A 19,743-nucleotide genomic window follows, 5' to 3' on the forward strand; every position below is an offset into this window, starting at 1 on the left:
CCCAAACGAGTGTTAATTTATTGCAAATTTGTGAATGGAGGTATGCAGAAATACTTGGCAAGATTACTTATCTTTGACAAGTTTTCAACAGAAGTTTTGATATGGGTAAGCTTACAGTCACATTATTAATTTTATGTAGAAGAAATAACCTTCCAGAAAAAGAAAACCTTTAGCATTCAATACGAAGAGCAGCATCCTAGATTTCACTACATGCTCTTTAAATTATAAACTACTAAAAAAAATAAATAGTAAACTATTTAGTGGCTTACATGTTCTAATACAAATAATGAAAATAAGCAGCATCTAGCTAGAATAAAGATTATGTAGAAGGCTTTATTCTTATATTTTAAAAAAATCAGTTTTAAGTTGTTCATTGGCTTAAACAATTCACTGTTATAGAACCCTGTATTCCATTGCAAAACCTCAGTGTTACATAGATAAAATGGGGAGCTCTTATTGAAACTCTTTTCAGAATCAGTAATCTTGGAAATATGATCTCAAATGTCAAAAAGTAATTCTTACAGTCTAGGACATTTATCTGTTATTCTCTATATTTCATTTAAGTCTCTGTTTTAAAGTTTTCGGCATGTAGCCTAGAGACAGTCACTTTTCTTCCATGTTTTTCCCCCACTGAAGATCAAGTTATCGGTAAAGTACAAAATGGTAATTAAAAATTTCTAGTTCAGTGCCAGGCACACATTGTTCTTTTAATGAATCAGATTATCTCAACTTTGTAAGGATTAATTAGGTACTTGTAGCAGTTCTTTTAAATTTCTCTGAACACTCTGCCACCAGATAACTAAGTGGCAGCCTCATAAACTCAAAGAGTTAATAGAAGCTCAGAAAATCCATTACACTTAATTCCACAAGAAGAGACAGGAAGTTTTGATTAACTACAGCATTAAAATATTATTATAGTTTTTCATTTAAACATTAACTACCTATGGAGTAAGGGCTGAATGAATATTATTGGGGGAAATAGATAGCACATACTATCCTTTTTTTCTTCTAGAAAAAAAAAGAAAGACAAATACAATATTTGTAATACATGATTATAATTTCTCTTCAAAAATCAGTAAACAGTAAGATTTTAACAGAGATGAAAGTAAAATTAAAAGGCATTTTGCAGTAATTTTTCATAGAGAAAGGTTTTCATTAGAATACAGAGTTCTCGTATGCCTTTTATCCAACTTCTTATGCTAGCAATTGCTACATGCATATTTAAAAAAATAAAGAACCTAACATTTGTATATACCACTGATATTCTTCTGTCTTCTGAACTACATCCCAGGATATTGTTTCATAGTCTTCCTCTGTGCCTAGTGTTTGGTCAATGGCATCCTCCCAATCTCTCTTTGCTTTCTGTGCATATTCTTGGTTGGTTTTTAGCATAGTGTATGGGGATTTCACAGAATCTTCCTTAATTACCTTTGTATATTATCACATGATTAGAAACTCCGTTTAATAATGAGTATCTTAAAGGAAAAATGCATGTCTTCATCATATCATATGAAGGGTGTATAAACTCCAAGCATGATGGTGTTATAACTGTGATTGGCTAATGTATATTCTGAAAGATTTCTCTACAGTTTCTCTTTTCACATTCTATAATTTGAAAGTATGTAACTAAGTCTAGCCCACATTCAAGCAGAAGAAGTTAATCACTATTTCCTAGAGAAAAGGAGAATATAAGTTATCTGGAAAATTTTAAGAAAGCAAGATTTTCCCCTTATCTCCTGTTTTATTTAACAGTCATTTCTATAAGTATGTGTATGTGGGGAATGATTAGCTCACTCGTGGGTGTGGGTTCTTGAATCCTGTTGGGCTAAATTGTGGGTCCTGGGTATCTTTCACGCTGGCTGGGCAGCTCAGGGAGGCAGGCCTCTGGAGAGAAGCAGAAGCTCAGGATTATTGACTGGTCCCCTTCCACGCAGTGCCTGGAAGGAGCTGGGCTGTGAGAAGCTGCTGTGGTGCCCCAGGGCGGGGAGAGAACTCAGTTTGAAGTTCTGTGGTGGTGGTGGTAGTGGTGGTGGTGGTGGGGGGGGGGGGGGGGCAGAGGCTCTTGAGCTAGGGATCCCCGGGCCAGGAGGCAGCTTGACTGCTCTCAAGTCAGAAGTGTATTTAAATAGCTTAACCTCCCTTCTAGCCCACCACCCACCAGAGGTTGTGGAAAGGAAATGTTAATAGGGTAAAGAAGGGTGTGAACCTGTTTAGAAAGAGTTCTTTAGGGTGGATCAAATCTGTGTTGTTAGGATATCAACAGTTTGGTTCACATGTATCAGCAGCAGTAGCTTGATCTAGTTGCAAACAGCATTCATGAATCAGCAAGGGCAATTTGAAGAAACTGTAAGGCTTTGTTAATCAGCCTGAGTCCGTAGAAGCCACAAGAAATTGCTGGAACACCCCATCAGAAATTCTTTGGTGTGTTTCTCATGACAAATGATGACCAGCAAAGAATGGCAAGGTGAACCAATGTCACACAGCCAATGTCATTCACTGTCTGTTGTGCTTTATTTATAATCTTTTCAAACATCTAGTGTTCTCTCAAGCAACTGCTTTAACAAAAACATCGCATACCCCTTTTCCAGGCAGCTTCCAGAAGAATACCGTGTCTGTTCTCAACAAAACATCCTCCCATATGTCTGCTTCAGCAAAACCATCCTTTCATAAGACAGTTTTCAGAAAAGTATTACATGATACAACTGAGTCTCCAAAGAAACCACCAATTTCTACTTCAAGGATGTGCTTACAAATGTTTTATCAGTGTTGCCTACTTGGTTACTTTTATCATAGAGGTCATGTATTCATTAGCATATGTCCCAATATACTTGTTAAAAAAATTAAAGGCTGTACAGGTGGTTCAGCAGTTAAGATTGCATATTAGTCTTCCAGAGGACTCAAGTTAGGGTCCTAGTACCCATGTCCAGCAGCTCATGATGGTCTACATCTTCAGTGCCAGGGAATCATGCTCTCTTTTGGCCTGGTGAGTACCTGGATACATGTTCTCATGCATTCATGCAGAAACACACACATATACATAAGTTTTAAAACTTAGACCCTCAAGGAGAAACTTCTACTGTCATTTTCTTAAACTAGTTTAATTTCTAACTTCATTCTAAAAAATGTAACCTTATACCCATGGACAAATGGATTTTCATCCCTCATCAAAGAAACTTATTTCTTGCAGTAGATGGAAACCTAAAACTGGTCAAAATGCAGAAAATAATGAACTGTGGCATGCCCAAACCCAACTGATGCATATATAATAGAACTCCTGCAATCAATACTATAAGAACATCACAGATAGGTGGACAGAAAAGTTGAAAGAGCCAGAGGTCCAGAACATGCTGTGAGATAGATAGTATTTTCTATATATGATGGGGAAGCTATACCTAAAAAGCTTAAAAAATATATGGTCACTTAAAGAAGACCCAAATGACAATATCAATGAAGATAGAATAAATCCCACAGGAACCACCCTTAGGTACATAATTACAAGCAATTAATAACTTCTAAGAGCGGGATAATCAGCTTTTTCTAGGGTTACATCCTCTGATGGTTATTCAAATGGTCTACCCTTAATGCATATACATACAAGCAACAACAAATGGACTCAGCAGGTTGTGTGTGTGTGTGTGTGTGTTTATCGTACAATAATAAAAAAAGCTATAAATTTGAGAGGAAGTTGAGGCATGGGGAGGGGTTTGATGGTAGAAGGGTTCAGAATGACTTAAATATAATATCATATATGAAATTCACTATAAATTAAGTTAAAAATAAAAACATTTTGTTTCTTAAAAAACAAAACCAAATCAACTAGCCAAAATGTACACACACACACACACACACACACACACACACACACACACACACAGAGAGAGAGAGAGAGAGAGAGAGAGAGAGAGAGAGAGAGAAACCTAAACCTAGGTTTATCTTATAACTATTTTTACCTAACCTCAGAATCAGCTATTTTTTGACTAAAAAATTATGTTTAGAAACAAAGATGAGTATATTTCCTATTGTCTTATTTCCTTTTCTATTGATGTAAAGAGACAGCATGACCAGGGCAACTTATAAAAGGCATTTAATTAGGGACTTGCTTGGAGTCTTAGAGGCTGAGTCCATGACTATCATAGCAGGGAACATCTCAGAAGGCAGGCAAGCCTGGTACTGGAGCAGTAGCTGAGACTGATATCTGTTCCATAGGCATGTGATGGGGCAAGGGGAGGGAGGAGTATCTGAGTGGCATCAGAGATGCCAGAAATGTATGGGCCGTTGACACCCAAAGCCCACCCCGAGTTACATAGCTTCTCCAATAAGGTCACACTTCCTAATTCCTCTCAAATAACTTCATCAATTGGGGACTAAATATTCAAATATATGAGCTTAAGGAAGTCATTCTCCTTCAGAACTTGCCACTGGGATACTAGGAATATCTCTGATTCTCTCTCTCTCTCTCTCTCTCTCTCTCTCTCTCTCTCTCTCTCTCTCTCTTTCCACTGGGATACTAGCTAGGAGTATCTCTGGTCCTTCCTTCCCTTCCTTCCTTCCTTCCTTCCTTCCTTCCTTCCTTCCTTCCTTCCTTCCTTCCTTCCTTCCTTTTTTTTTTTTTTTAACTTTTTGGAAGACTGATCAAGGATCTATGCATTATGCAAACTGACATTTGCACACACAAACACATATGCACCTGGTTTTCAGTATTTGTGTTTCACATGCACACATTTGTAGTTCATTGATTGTTATAGTTATGTCTGTTTAATTCAGCATACATTGCTACCCTCCTCCTACTGTGCATTTGTTACTTCTGCCTTCGTTGAAGAAACCTGGTGTTGATTGTTTACAATTTATTCACTTATTTGTTCAACCATGATATACCAGCAAAGTGGCTTCAGTGCTCCCAGCCAACTTGGGAAAGAATAAATTTTGGTAAATTCAGTCAGCCCAGAACAGTTTTCTCTATAGTTCTTTCTGTTTTTTTATCTAGTATCCAGTCAAAACGTTGCTTTCTAAAGTTAATTCAGGCCTTCTTCTTTTTCTTGTATTAAATAATGTAGTATGAAATACAATTTTTTGCCAAAGTATGGCTTAGTGAGCGACTCTTTGCCTAGCATATGTGAGGCTTGGATTGATTCTTTTTTTTTATTGGATATTATATTTACATTTCAGATTTTATCCCCTTATTCCATTCCCCCCACCACCCAGGAACCCCCTATCCCATCCCTCCTTCTCCTGCTTCTATGAGGATGTGCCCCCACATACCCCCCACTCCCACCTCCCCACCCTCAACCCCCCACCCACACCCCCACTCGGTGTTCAGCCTTCATGGGACCAAGGATCTCCTTTTCCACCTATGCCTGACAAGGCCATCTTCCCCTAGATATACAGATGGAGTCATGGGTCCTCCCTATGTGCTCCCACGGTGGTGGTTTAGACCCTGGGGAGCTCTGGTTGGTTGGTATTGTTACTCTCCTTATGGGGCCACAAACCATTTCAGCTCCTTCAGTCTTCTCTCTAACTCCTCCATTGGGAACCCCTTGATCAGCAATTGTTAGCTGTGAGCATCTGCCTCTGAATATGTCAGAATCTGGTAGACCTCTAAGGAGAAACCTCTATCAGGCTCCTATCAGCATGTTCTTCCTGACATCCACATCAGCATCTACCTTTGGTGACTGCACACGGGATGGATACCCAGGTGGAATGGTCTCCAGATGGTCCCTCCTTCAGTTTCTGTCCCACACTTTGTCTCCATATTTGCTCTCTTGAGTATTTTGTTACTCCTTCTAAGTAGGACCAAGACATCCACACTTGGTCTTCCTTTTTCAGGAGCTTCATGTGGTCAACCAATTCAAAAAACAGAAAAGAACTTGATAGTTCTTTTGTATAAAATACACCCACGTTTGACATCTCTGGCTCTCCTAAATTAGTGAGTTATTTTGGGTTAGTTCTCTCCCAGTGATGATCTTACAAACATCATAAACTCATTTGAAAGTCTAATGTAAAAAGATGTGTTAGTTTGCAGTTTACCAAAACAAATTGCCATAACTTAGGTGGCTTAAAACAAACAAACAAACAAACAAACAAACAACCCAGAAAGTTATTCATTCACAGTTCTGGTCCAAAGTTTGAAGTCAAAATGTTGACAATGCTGTTCTTCCTCTGAAAGCTTCAGAGGAGAAGTTACTTTGCTTCATTGGCCTTATGACCTTTCAATCACTAGTTTCAGTCACTGTTCTCTATGCTGTTCTATATGGGTAAGTAATACTTCTTGTCATCATTATCTGGGATACTATCTCCTTAATGACACACACACACACACACACACACACACACACACACACACACACACACACTATATATATATATATATATATATATATATATATATATATATATATATATATATATATTTGCCACAGGCTCTGAGAATTAGGATATGTTTGGACCTCTTGGAGAATGATCAAGGTCAAGTTGATTTTTGTCAAATTGTTACAAATTCAGGTGTAATTAGGGAGAAGGAATATCAATTGAGAAAATGCTTTTAGCACAGCAGTTTTCAACCTGTGGGTTGTAACCCCTCTGGCAAACATCTATATCCAAAAGTACAATTATGAAATGAAATAATTGTATGGTTGTGGATCACCAGACCATGAGGAGCTACATTAAAGGGCTGCAGCATTAGAAAGCTTGAGAACCATTTTCTAGGAGATTACCTTCAGGTAAGTCTGTAGGGCATTTTCTTGATTAATTACTGATGCAGGAGGACCCAGCCTACTGTGAGAAGTACCATTATGGAGCAGGTGGTCTTGGGGTTTAAAAGAAAGCAAAATGAGAAGCCTATGGAGAACAATCCAGTAAGCAATATTCCCCTATGATCTCTGCTTCAGCTTGTGCCTCCAGATTCCTTCCTTGAGTTCCAGCTTCAACTTTCCTTCTTGAGAGACTACAACTGTATGAAGATATAAACCCTTTCCCTCTCAAGTTGCTTTTAGGCAGTGTTTTATGACACAAAACTAAACTAACAAAGAAAATCATTTGAGCTGCCATAGTGGAAGTCAACAGTTGCAGGGTGTATTTTTATACTTTGTGCCAAGTTCCCTACACGAGGCTTTCATCTTTTTTGCTCTGTGCCTTAACTTTTACCTGATAAATTCTCTTCATTGACCTGAGCCCATTTTTTTTTTAGGTGTCTGATGTCTTCTAAATTGATTTTCCAGAAATCTGAGCTTCACCTAAATGTTACTAGTTACTAGTACTATTTAAAATTTATGCATAAATCCAAACTGTGCTCTGTCTACAAGATGTTCAGGGACAAAGATAGAGCAGAGATGAAGGGAATGGCCAACTAATGGTTGCCTGACACTATTAATGATGCCCTGTTAGGATTGCCTAGCTAAAGTTCCTTTGCGAGGCTCCATCCAGCAGTCAACACAAAGAGCTGCGGAAATCCACAGCCACACATTAGAATGAGCTCATGGAGTCTTATGGAAGAGTTGGGGGAAAAGATTTGGGGACCTGAAGAGGATAGGGACTCTGCAGAAAGATCAATAGAGGCAACAAATCTGGACTTTTGGGGTCTCCCAGATACTGAACCACCAAAGTGCAAGCATGCTCTGGACCTAGGCCCCCTGCACATACGTAGCATATGAGCCTCCTGGTCTTCATGTGGGTCCCCCAACAACAGAAATAACAGGAGTGGGGCCTGTCCCTGAATCTGTTGTCTGCTCTCCTGTGGGTTCCATTCCCCTAACTGGGCTGCCTTGTCTTGCCTCAGTGAGAGAGGATACTCCTAGTCATGCAGTGACTTGGTGTGCAGTGTGTGTGTGTGTGTGTGTGTGTGGGATACCTAGAGGGTGGGCTCCCCCTTCTCAAAGGAGAATGGGAGAGATGAATGGGCAGAGGAGCTGCATGAGCAGGTGGTACTTGAAGGAGAGGGGGCCTGATATTTAGATGTAAAGAGAATACATAAATAATTTTAATATAAATATATAAAATACATAAAATAAAAATTATGCGTAATATTTTTACTTTTAAATGATTATAAAATACTCCATTTTGCCATTCAAATTTCTTTATTTTTTTTTTCTTAAAAGCCATTATAAAACAGTTCTGAAGACTAGCAGCTCTGCTTGCATTCAAACACTTAGACCTTTCTTGAGCACACTGTCATATTCGGTGCTTTCTATACCTGAGCTTTTCCCATACGCTCACTGAAGACCTTGCACAACCACAAGAAGACACTGGCTGGAGCAGTGTCTACAATGGAGGAGGACTGCATTAACAGCTAGCAGTCTGAGCAATCAATGCGCTCCTCTCTCAGGATAACACCTTAGTGATAAGCTCAACCATCCATCCATTCTCATATTAGCCTGTGCCTGAAATGTTTGCAGAAATTTCAAGGGAAAATCTAGAAGTACTGAAAATTTCAGGTACAAAACACTCACCACAGATAATATACAGGCATAAGGAAAAGTGTAACATAGTGAACTAAAAATTGCCATTTTAGAATCAGGAAAATTGGTTCAGTTCTAAGGGAGAAACCCTGCTGTTCAGAGGATTTGTTCACCTTTAGGTCACTGCTTCTCATTCAACTTGTGACAAAAGTAATTGAAAATCACTGTCGTTTAAAAACTCTTCCAGGCCAACTTAGGAAAAAGTTGTTTGCCTCAGTCTCCTTTCAGGTGGCAAAATTCACATCACAGTGAACATTCATTACATGGCATTTAAATATTTTAAGCATTAACTTTCTTCCCAGTTTTCTGAGAGGCATGGAAGCTGATAGAGGAGGGAGTGTGTAGTAAACTTGCCTCTGTTAAATTTAATATGGATATAAGCAATCATACCTCATAAGTCCCACTAAAAAGTTGATACAGTGAAAGACTGGGCAACCACATTTAAGTGTCAACGTAAAATTATTTTATACCCTAAATACCTTTAATGGATCATATCCAAGGACCATACACTATCATAAAACTTTGATAAGTTTTATGCATAAGTTATATGCATAGTAGGCACTTCAAAATTTAAATTTCATATTAAATTCTTAATAATAAATATAATTGTCATCTAATTTCTTTTGTGTGTGTGTGCGTCTGCTAACTAGAAGAACTATAAGTATTAACATTTTATTTTATGGATATAGTGCTGAAAATTATGGATTTTTAAAAACAGGCATTATTTACCACTAAAAGCGTAGTTAAGCCCCATATAGCGTCTACTGTGTGCTAGATATTATCCTACTAATGTATTAAGTTACTAAATAACCTTATATAAGAAACACATTTTGGAAAGCCAAGGGACACAGAGATAGAGCGATTTTCTAATGTTTTAAGTGGCAGAAATGATAAATAAGGCAGTTGGATCACAGTTTTTTTTTTTTTAACTACCAATTTTTCTTATCCTCTTGAAGTCCGTGTTCAGTTTTAACACAGATAAAAACCAAACAATCAAATAAAAAAATGGGGTGTGGAACTAAACAGAGAGTTCACAACAGAGAAATCTTGAATGGTTAAGAAGCACTGAAAGAAATGTTTAAGGTCCTTAGTCATCAGGGAAATGCAAAGCAAAACAACCCTAAGATTCCATCTTACACCAATCAGAATGGCTAAGATCAAAAACTCAGGTGACAACATATGTTGTCAAGGAAGTGGAGAACGAGGAACACTCCTTCATTGCTGGTGGGATTGCAAACTGACACAACCATTCTGGAAATGAATCTGGAGGTTCCTCAGAAAATTAGAAATAGATCTACCTGAAGACCCAGCTATACCACTCTTGGGTATATACCCAAAAGATATCCCATTATGCCACATGGGTATGTGTTCCACTATGCTTATAGTAGCCTTGTTTGTGATATCCAGAAGCTGGAAACAGCCCAAATGTCTCACAACAGAAGAATGGATACAGAAAATGTGGTTCATTTACACAATGGAATACAGCTATTAAGAACAAGGACATCATGAGTTCTCCAGGCAAAAATGGATGCAACTAGATCTCAAACTTCCTAACCATCTCACTAACCAAATTCCACAGGTAAGAATCTGTGTGGTATCCTCAGCAACATGTTTCTCAGTATTGCTGACCTTTTGTTTTATTTACACTGTGAATATAAAATTTTAGCTTAATTCAAATATTTAGACTCAGCATAGACAATTAGGAGACAGCAAACAAAAACTAGTGACAAGGACACCAAGGCAGTATCTCATGGTTTTTATGCCCTGCTTCTGTGATGCTCCACTACTCATCTTTTCTTTGCTTACTTTGTCTTACCCAGAATGGAGACACACCTACAATACATTAAGCAGTGGTAAGTCTCTGCCTAGTAGAATAACACTTGACTTCTCAATGGAGATTTTAAAACTCAGAAGGATTTGGACAGATCTATAATTACCAACTCTAAGAGACCACATATGCCAACTTCGAACATTATAGGCAGCAAAATGACCTATCATAATAGATGGAAAAAATAAGATGTTCCATGATAAAACCAAATTTAAGCACTATCTATCTATAAATCCAGGTGTACAAAAGGTGCTAGAAGGAAAACTCAGGTATAAAGAGGTTAACAGTACACTATTGGGTGCAATTATTTCATTCAGCTTGTCATCAGTTTGCCTCCTTGGGTAAAGAGACATTTCTCCAATCTCCCTAAATCAAGTCAAGAAAAACAACTGTTGCACAAACAGGCTAGGACAGAACCAAAGATGAGTTCTGTAGTTTCTGGTAAGTCGTGCCACTAAGGTTGATCTGTTTGACTGTAGATAATCCACAAAGGAAACACATGAGGCCCCTTGCCCCATGTTGTATGTATTGGTGTGTCTACTTGCTGTAATGGGAGTTGCATGCTTTCTGTGAGTGGTAAGATGTGTAAATCATCCCTGTGGTGAAATCCTGAGGTCATCATATTCCACTACACCATGTTGGGTAGCACTTTTATTTTATGCATTGGATCGGCTACATGATTGAGTAGCTGTCCCCTTCTCCCAAATGGCCAATGGCCTAGAGGAGATATTACAAATTTTGAAGGTATTACCTTTGCCATAAGAATATAAACAGGCTGTGTTGTCAGTTGTATGCATTGCTGTAGGTCACATACGCACAGAAGGATCTTGCCTATACAAAGAAATAATTACAATGGGAAAAAGACAGACAGCTGTTCCCTCTCATATTAACCTCTGGTTTGATTGGGAAAATGGAGGTCGGGGAGAGAAAGGAGGGGATGAAGGTGTTACTACAAATTATATCTGTACTAGACTCTTTCTGGAGATCCAAAAATTTGCAACCCATGGGAATAACAGAATAAGGAGGAGGAAGAGAGAAGGTGGAAATGATAGAAGATATTCTTCAGGTCCAATTTCTAATACAGTAGAGGAAAAAAATCCCCAATACTGCATGCAGATGGTGTTCTCAAGAAAATCTAACAACCAGGGAATTTTGTACATCTGAATTGCTCGAATTGGGGCTTCTCTATGAGTGCATATGTGTGGTTGTGTAGGCACATGTGAAGGACAGACATTGATACAGTGTCTTTTTCAATTGCTTTTCTACTTTATTCAAGTTATGTGTATGGGTACTTTTTTTTTCATGTATAAGTGTGCTCACATGTGTGCAGAAATCAGAAGAGAGCATCAGATCCCCTGGAACTGGATGGTTATGAGATACTGTGTTGGTGCAGGGAAGTGACTCATGGCCTCTGTAAAAGAAACAAGTACCCTTAATTACTGGCCATCCCTCTAGCCTACTTTGTCTTAAAAAAGATTTACTTTTATCTCTTAAAAATATGTTTATGTGCATGTGTATGTGTGTTTGTGGGCATGATGTGCTTGTAAATGCAGGCACCTAGAGTCCAGAGGTGCTACCTCCCCCTAACAGCTGGAGATAGGAGGTTGTGTGCAGCCAGATGTGGGTGTTTGGAACTGAACTCAGGTCCTAGGTAAGAACAGTATTTGCTTTTAACTGCTGAGACATCTTTCTAGCCCCTCTACTTTATTTTCAGAGACAGGAGCTTTCACTGAAAATGGAGCTCTGCATATCTGTAAGGCAGGCTGGACAGTAGGCCCGGGATTCCTTCTTTCCACCCACCTAGTGCTGGGTTTACAGGCACATGTATGCCATCACACCTGGCTTTTATGTCTGCTGGAGATCTATCTCCCCACTCTGAGTTTTAAACAAAGCTTAAATTACTTCTTGCAATGTGACCACCTGTCACCGTGGGACACAGGAACACGTGATTGGTGTAGATGCCCTGGAAGCAGAGAAATCTGAGCAATGCCACTAGCAGTCCTCCTTGAAATGAAGACTGTATAAACCAAGGCAGTACAAAGTCAGCCATTCTCTGATGAACTGGGTCGTGGGAGCGATTACAGACAGGAGCTATTGCTGACAGCTGAGCTTCCCATGAATGCCAAGTACTGGGAGATTACTGGGGATGGGCAAGGATTACTCGGAGAAATGGGCAGTGAGAGGAAAGTTTGCTGCTTACTTCTCAAGGTCTGATAGGGCTTTGCTTACAGGACAGTTAAGGAGTTATCTGAGTAGGGATTTTAGGACTGAGATGAGGCTTTAGTGGCTTTGCTGAACCCTCATGATGGAAACGATCTTTAAGGGGCAAGAGAGGTTAGGACAGATAAGAATGATTTAGACTAGCAAGTAAATCAGGTTCTTAAACTGCTAACGAATCAAGAAGAAAGAAAAGAAGGGGAAAGCAGACAAAAAAGGGTCTACTTAGGTCACCCAATGACAAACAAGATGTTTTTCTAGCTGCAGTACTTAAGGGGGAAAACTAGTAGAAGTTTAAACAATAAGAAAACAGTGCAGGAGAAAGTACTTTTTGTCCTATGGTGTACAATCATTTCCCAAGCATATTCTGTACACAGTTTTATTTTGCAAGGAAGTTTATTGGGAGTAAAGCCTTTTCACCCACACCTGAACCTTTTTCAGCAGCCAAACATGGCTGACGGAGAGGTAAAGGCCATGGTTTTGCCCAGAGCCTGCTCGATCTAGGAATCTGGCTTGAACTGCAGGTCTAGCAGGTAAGAACACAACCCTGCTTCCCCCTTTCCCTCCAGGCAGTTTCACAGAATGCAAACCTGCCCTATCTGGCTTTCCTGGGGTGGAGAAGTATATACATCAGCACTAAGGCAGTGCCCTAGGATGAGAAAGCAAGGCAGCTCCTGGAGCATGATTGTAGATTATAGTATTAAATAAGGTAGAACTATCCAAGCTGCTGTCTCCAACATAGCTTTATGTATTTATATATTGTCTTTTTTTTTTTCAGGAATGAATTAATATGTGTTGTCATGCTGTATTGGACATGCCTCATGCTTTATTTTAGTTGTTAAATTCTAAGGCCAATTTTCATTTTCTAGAAATGGATGGAACGTCGGAGATAAAGTTCACCCTTTGTGAAAACATTCTATTATATAATGCTAGCCTTTGGGTGTCATACAGATTTGGAGAAGCATCTGGGAGGATAATAAAAGGTGAAGAGCACGAACAATGGCAACGTGTGCAAGCGGAAAAAGAACCTCCCAGCCATAAAGTTATTAAGTAAAATCAGAGTGCCAGAGATTGGCTATCTCTTGGCCCGCTGTTGGCTAGAGACATCTCAGGATTGGCAAATCATAAGGGTCATTGCCACAGCGGTTGGCTGCATGTTGGAACTAGACACGAAGTTCTTATTGCTGAAGACACCACATACTTGTTGTATGACATGGAGAAATCAGCTTGAGGCTAAGCTATAGTCCCTCCCATCCCCCAGTCATTTGTAGTGCCAGAAGGCAGGAGGTAGTTACTGGGGAAAAAAAGCTGTCATTAATATTCTTCTTAGGCTGGACCTTGCATGCCATGCTACCAGCATACAAGTTACACACACTGGTGTCATAAGGGCGGGATTAATGGATGCAAGTGCCTGCTTTCCTATTGCATTTAAGACTTACTTCCCAGGAAGGGAATGATCTGGTAATATAAGCAAGGGAAAAGCCAATGGCTGGAAGGTTACAAAGCTTAGGTTGGGTAGTAAACGAAATGGTATCTGTTGAACTATGTCATCAAGTTTATAGTACTCTACCGTAGGACCCCTTGGAAGCTTAAAAAAAAAACTAAATTACTTCTGCATTCCTCGGGCATTTATCATAAATTCCTCATCTTCATTCCATCATCCTCTTAATCTTAGTCCATTATCTTTTCCCCTCGTATCATTGTTGTCTTCTAATTCTCTACTTTCTGTTCTGATGAACCATTTGCCGGAGAGGATATTTTATTTTTTTTATTAAAAGTAGTTTAAATGTTTTCTATTTATTTGCTTTATATCTCAGCCCCCATTTCTCTCAGTACCCCCTCATAAAGAGCCTACTCTCTTTCCCTCTCCTTCTCTTCCTGGGTATTACCCTCCACCCTGGCTCATCAAGTCACTGCATGATCAGGTGCATCCTCAGGGAGGGTATTTTCAATATAAATTCGACCCTCAGTTTTCTCCTCAAATCCTTCTAACTGCAAGACCAAACAAGTACCCAGCACTAGCTCACTTCCTGGCACTCCCTGGATACCACTGAGGCTCCTTTCCTCTCCTTTCTTTTCCTCCTGTCCTGAATACCTCAATTCCCCAATTCCTCCATTGCTGTCTCTTATTGCAGTACAAACTAAATGTCAACAGCAAATGGTATTCCTTGGACACCAGAACTAAAAGAGCTGTATTTGAACAATATTAACTCTGGTGCTCCAGCTCCACCAGAAAGGGACTTAGCACAGTAGAACTTAAAACGCCACTTAGCTGTGCTATGTGGGCAAGAGGCTGGTGTATGAAACTTGAGGTAAACGAGGTTCTTGCTCTTATAAAGCTTGCCTTTTAAAGATTAACCCAGAGCTTACATTGTGTTTACTGTAGCATAGAAGAGAATGGGCTTAAGTAGTCTATTAAAAAAGAATCATGGGCTTCTAAGTCCGGCTATCTTAATGATGGCTGGAAAGAAAGTAGCTAAGGAAGAGAATTCCCAAGAAAGTAGCAATCTCAGTGATCACAGAATTCTGTCGGGTCCTGGAAGGTCCATGCCACTACAGTACAAGGAAAGTAGATAATAAAGGTAGTGACTAGAGGTCATGTAAATGATTTAAGGAAAGCCAAGTTTATATTTCACTGTAAGTGAAATGGCACACCATTTAAATTGTTAAGGACACTATTTGATGTATACTGTAGAGATTAGCCATCCTAATTATGTAAAACTGGCAGTATCAGTATCCCCTGAAAGTAGTTAAAAATACATTCTGGTACATGGATCCCAAACTCAGAATGCACATTTTCACCAAGATACATAGGTGACTCATATCAAGGTCACATTGAGAAATACTGGTACAGAGAGTGGGTAAAAATGGGAATATATGAGTGGTATCAGTCTGTATAAAAGTGATAAAAGCTGATTTTTGGCAGTGTTTCCTCAAGAAAGCTTTAATTTTCCTTTCTTACCCCTCCTTCCCCTTGCCCCTGCAATCAAGTGCTTTGGTTTTACACTAACAGGTGAATGCTTACACTATGGAAAAGATAGTTGGTTTAGGTCTTTTAGCTAAATGAGAATTTCAGTGTGAAGTGGTGAGAATTTGGCTTTATGAAAGAAAAAATGGTTTGGAGTTACAGACTTGGGTGTCTCTAGGTACTTTATTTCTCGGTTCAAGTCCTCCCCCATTTGCAGGTACTTTGTTTTATCCCTTTATCTAAGAACTTTAGCTAATCTACTGAAGTCACTTAATATTCCTCATTTCTTAAATTCATCACGAAACCCTGTTTTAAATGTTTAAATCCCAAGGCCCATCAATACTGTTCCTTCTTCAAAGATTCTATGATTTTACATTTCCAGATTTCAAATGAGAAAGTTATACTCAAACCCGTCCAGTTTTGAGGTGCAAAGTAACTTGCAACCTCCTGAGTAGCAGGGTCCATTTCTCCTGGTGTCTAAATCTGTATTTTTTTTTTTTTAAAATTATTGTATAAAAAATAAAGGGTTTATTGTCATGGCAAAACATTACTGTATGTATGTGTGCCTGTGAATCAGTATACATGTAGCAGGGTGGAAAATATTCGAAAGTTGATTCCCTTCTTCCACAACGTGGGTTCTGGGGCTATAATTCCGGTTGTAGGCTGTGTCAAGCACCTCTTAACTAGTGAGCCATTATATCACCAGGCCCCCATTCTTAAAAAGGAACCCCTGCACTGAAAGGACACAGGGTCGTTATACTTGGGAGCTTGGCCAGAAGTTTTCTTGCTTTATCACTGTGATTAAGCAGGAGAGTGCAGTACAGCTTAATGACGTTCTCTCGTGTTATCAAAGACAGTTTTGTTGGTGAGGAGCATGTGGAAACACAAATGCCTGATTTCTGCATAGGGAACCAGGAAAGTTCTCGTTCTTGCCATGACTTCAGGGACCTGGCTATCCATACATATCTATGCAAACTCTTTTAAAGACTCTTTTGGTTAAACTCCTGAGACACATTGATTCTAAATAGTTTCATGTTATCTACATTTTGCCGTTGTCCTGGCGAATGCTTTTTGAAAATCATCACCCCTAGAAAAGACTCAGAAATGAGTGCAGGTGTTTGAGGAGAGGTGACCACCAGGCAGGAAGGGGAAGGGAGAGGGAATGGTGAGACCCGCCTCCCGGTGGCCAGCCAGCACTGTTCAGCGCTCCAGGGGCCGGCCCCGTGAGTGGGCGGGGGCCTGCGATGAGGACGTGTGGCCCGGGCTCACCCTGGCCCGTTGTGCCTCTATAAAGGGCAAGTTCCCGGCGGCTCGCCTAGGCTCGCCCGGCTCCGCCCTGCCGCTCGCACTCCACTAGGGCCACTCGACCCTCTCGGGCCTCGGCTACTCGGGCTGCGGCGAAGATGGCGGCGCCGGCGGCTCCTGCGGCAGCGGAAATCGGCAACGAAGCTCAACTGGAGGCCGCCTTGGCCGACGTGCCCGAGCTGGCCCGACTCCTCGAGATTGACCCGTACCTGAAGCCCTACGCCACGGACTTCCAGCGCAGGTACCAGGGGGGGACCCCTCCGCTGCCCTCTGCCTGCGGCCCGCCTTCCCGCGCGCGCGTCACCCTTGCCCCCCCACCACCTCCGCGCGGTCCCGCCCCCTCGCGCGCCAATCATGCGGTGGGCGTGGCTCCGGCTTCCCGGCGGGCTCCTGTTGCCTTGAGTGTATGTAAACTTCTTGCTGCACGTCCTTCCCGTTCGCGCGCAGTCCCCGGCCGCGCGCCCTCCGCTACGTGCTGGGACAGGCAGAGCTGGAGCCACGCAGCCTCTTCCGGGACTCACAGGCCACTCTCTGGTCCTGGGAGTTGCAGTGGACGTGACTCAAGGCCGTGTGTCATTGTGCCATTCAAACTTTGTAGTCTACTTCCGAGCAGCGTTTGGGCAGTCTTTCAACACCTTGCACCCTAGTGTTTGCTCTTGTGAGTGCATTAATCTTCCGGTTCACTTTAATAGTGGATCAGATCTCTGGTCTCGCTTAAACCAACATCGAAGAGCAACCTTGCGACTGTTTGACCTTACCTCCCAGGAGAGGGAAGAGGGCATGGTTAGCTAACTTGTAGACCCTTTAAGTTTAGCTCCTCTCCCACTAGGCTTCCCACTCATTAGACTTTTATAATTACAGTCTGCTCAGGTTTAGTTTGAAGATTGAAAATAGCTAGTTTATATATCAGAGTAGTTATGAGTCTATTTCAAGTGTTTTGTTGTGGTCACATTTGTGATACTAGTTTCTTCTTTAAACCCGAGATACTGCAAAAAAAAAAAAAAAAAAAAAAAAAATCAAAGCTACCTTGGCTACAGAGTATAGACTGTTTTTTAATCATAGAAAAAAAATCGAACTAGTTAGTGGGATAGGTGATTATGAACATGGGGCGATGTGATTTGAAAACACAAAGACCCTTAAGGCTCACATCCTAGCTTTGTCATGTTAAACGTATTCGCTTAAGTAACTTTCTAGAAAACCAATATTCTTGAGCTTCTCAAACGGTAGGCATCATATACAGTTCATTCCAGAGTTTACATATTTTAATACCTGAGCCCTCCTTAAGGCTGGGCTGCTGCTCACTTGCAGCACGTGGTTATGACCTTTGATTAATTAAGTATTGGGGAGGGGTCTGGCAACATTTCCTTCAGAATATGCACATAATTAGCATGCACTCCTTAAAGTTAAAAGACTTGATCAGACTTTGAAATAAGTGATTTTTAGAACAAAAGCAAATATTTTATCCTTTCTTTTCTATTTTTGTACGAAATGTATTTACATGGACCGAAACGAAAACAATATAAAAAAAAGGAATGTGGTAAAGACTTTCTCGCACCTCTGTCCCCGTGTGCCTTATACCTTCATCTATTTTCACCATAGATTTTTAAAATATAAATATCACTTTGTTATAATGAGCATACAAATTAAAACAGGAGGTGATTAAAGTTAATGTCCAGCTTTGTTGGAGGTGCTTATTTTTATTATGACTCTACTTGAGTGATTTGTAAAATGGCCTGTAAGAAATTTCTAAAGCGAGAGTTGTGGAAATATTTTGCCTGTGTTCTGTTTTCAATATCCACTGGCCACAAGCAGACAAACACCATTAATTCACTTCTTTTGTCTGTGTGTGTGTACTTCATATTCAACTCCACTGGGATTGAAGCAATTATAGTCATCTTTCATGGTTTGTCAAAATTAATGAGAGGAACAAAGGCCAGAATAAAGGAGTGAGAGAATCCAGTGTTCTTGGTGAAAAGTCTGGCCCAGTGGGTCCTTATGTGTTTCTCTGTGACCTGGATTCTACTTATGTCCTTGGTTCTGGGTAATTGCCATTTTCCAGCACACATGTTCCATTTAGGCATGTCAGACAGTAATTTGGCATTTGATAGTGGTGACTTGTATTGTTAACGGGTGGAGAATGAAAACTTTTTCATAGTGTCATCATGGTCATTCATTGCTGTGGTTTGAATGTGTCCTTTGCGAATTTTAGGTGCTACATACAGAGCTGTGCTGTGTACGGAGCCAGGGCCTTTAAGACATGACTAGGCCATGAGGGTTCCTCCCTCATGAATGAGTTAGAGCCCTTATTCCCATAGACAGTTTGAAGCCTTGGTCAAGGGAGCATTTTTTTTGGCAGTGGACAATGGTCTAATCAAAATACAGGGACTTTTGGGGACACCCATGACACCCATTCCAATGCCCAGGGACCATTACAGAAGAGGGGGATAGGGCTGTCAGAGTGAGAAGATGGGGAGCCATACTGTAAAAAGTCTGTCTTTGGAAATGACTTTTCTCTGGCTACCATGAACACACAGCATCTGGGACCACTTGCACAGGATAGGTATATATTCACTCACCCCAAAGGACATTAAAGTAAGAGGGAGGTAAGTTGGGAATAGTAAGGGGAAAGAGGTCACCGGGGACGGCAGGAGGATGGAGAAGGCCATGGAAAGGAAATGTCCTAGCCATACACTATATTCAAGTAAGAAACTTTCAGACAATTAAAAACCTATTAAAAATTGAACAATAAAAATTTGCAGTTTAGGCTGCTTTCCCCTTTTGCCCTTCTGCTCTGTGAGAATGTTGTTCCATTTGGAATTCTGTTGTCAGGGTTCTTTTTGTCTTCTGTGAGAATTCCAAATCTAGAATTTTATTCTTTGCGAATTGTAGGTGCCACAAGTGTGCTGTGTAGAGAGCCAGGGAGGCAGATATTCATGTATCTCCACCAGTCAAAGATAGTTGTTATATCTAGGTTG

General features: G+C 40.4%; 1 protein-coding gene across 1 annotated transcript in view; it reads left to right on the forward strand.

Moving 5' to 3' along the window:
* The first annotated feature begins 16,569 nt into the window (after positions 1-16,569).
* The window catches only part of Gbe1 (1,4-alpha-glucan branching enzyme 1), a 227,105-nt gene continuing 223,931 nt past the window's right edge, over positions 16,570-19,743 (forward strand). The window contains exon 1 of the mRNA XM_034515560.2: positions 16,570-17,009. Within this exon, the coding sequence (XP_034371451.1) occupies positions 16,867-17,009 (143 nt within the window). The 5' untranslated portion in view covers positions 16,570-16,866. The remainder of the gene's footprint in view (positions 17,010-19,743) is intronic.

This window comes from Arvicanthis niloticus, chromosome 12, assembly GCF_011762505.2.
Source record: "Arvicanthis niloticus isolate mArvNil1 chromosome 12, mArvNil1.pat.X, whole genome shotgun sequence".
NCBI lineage: Eukaryota > Metazoa > Chordata > Mammalia > Rodentia > Muridae > Arvicanthis > Arvicanthis niloticus.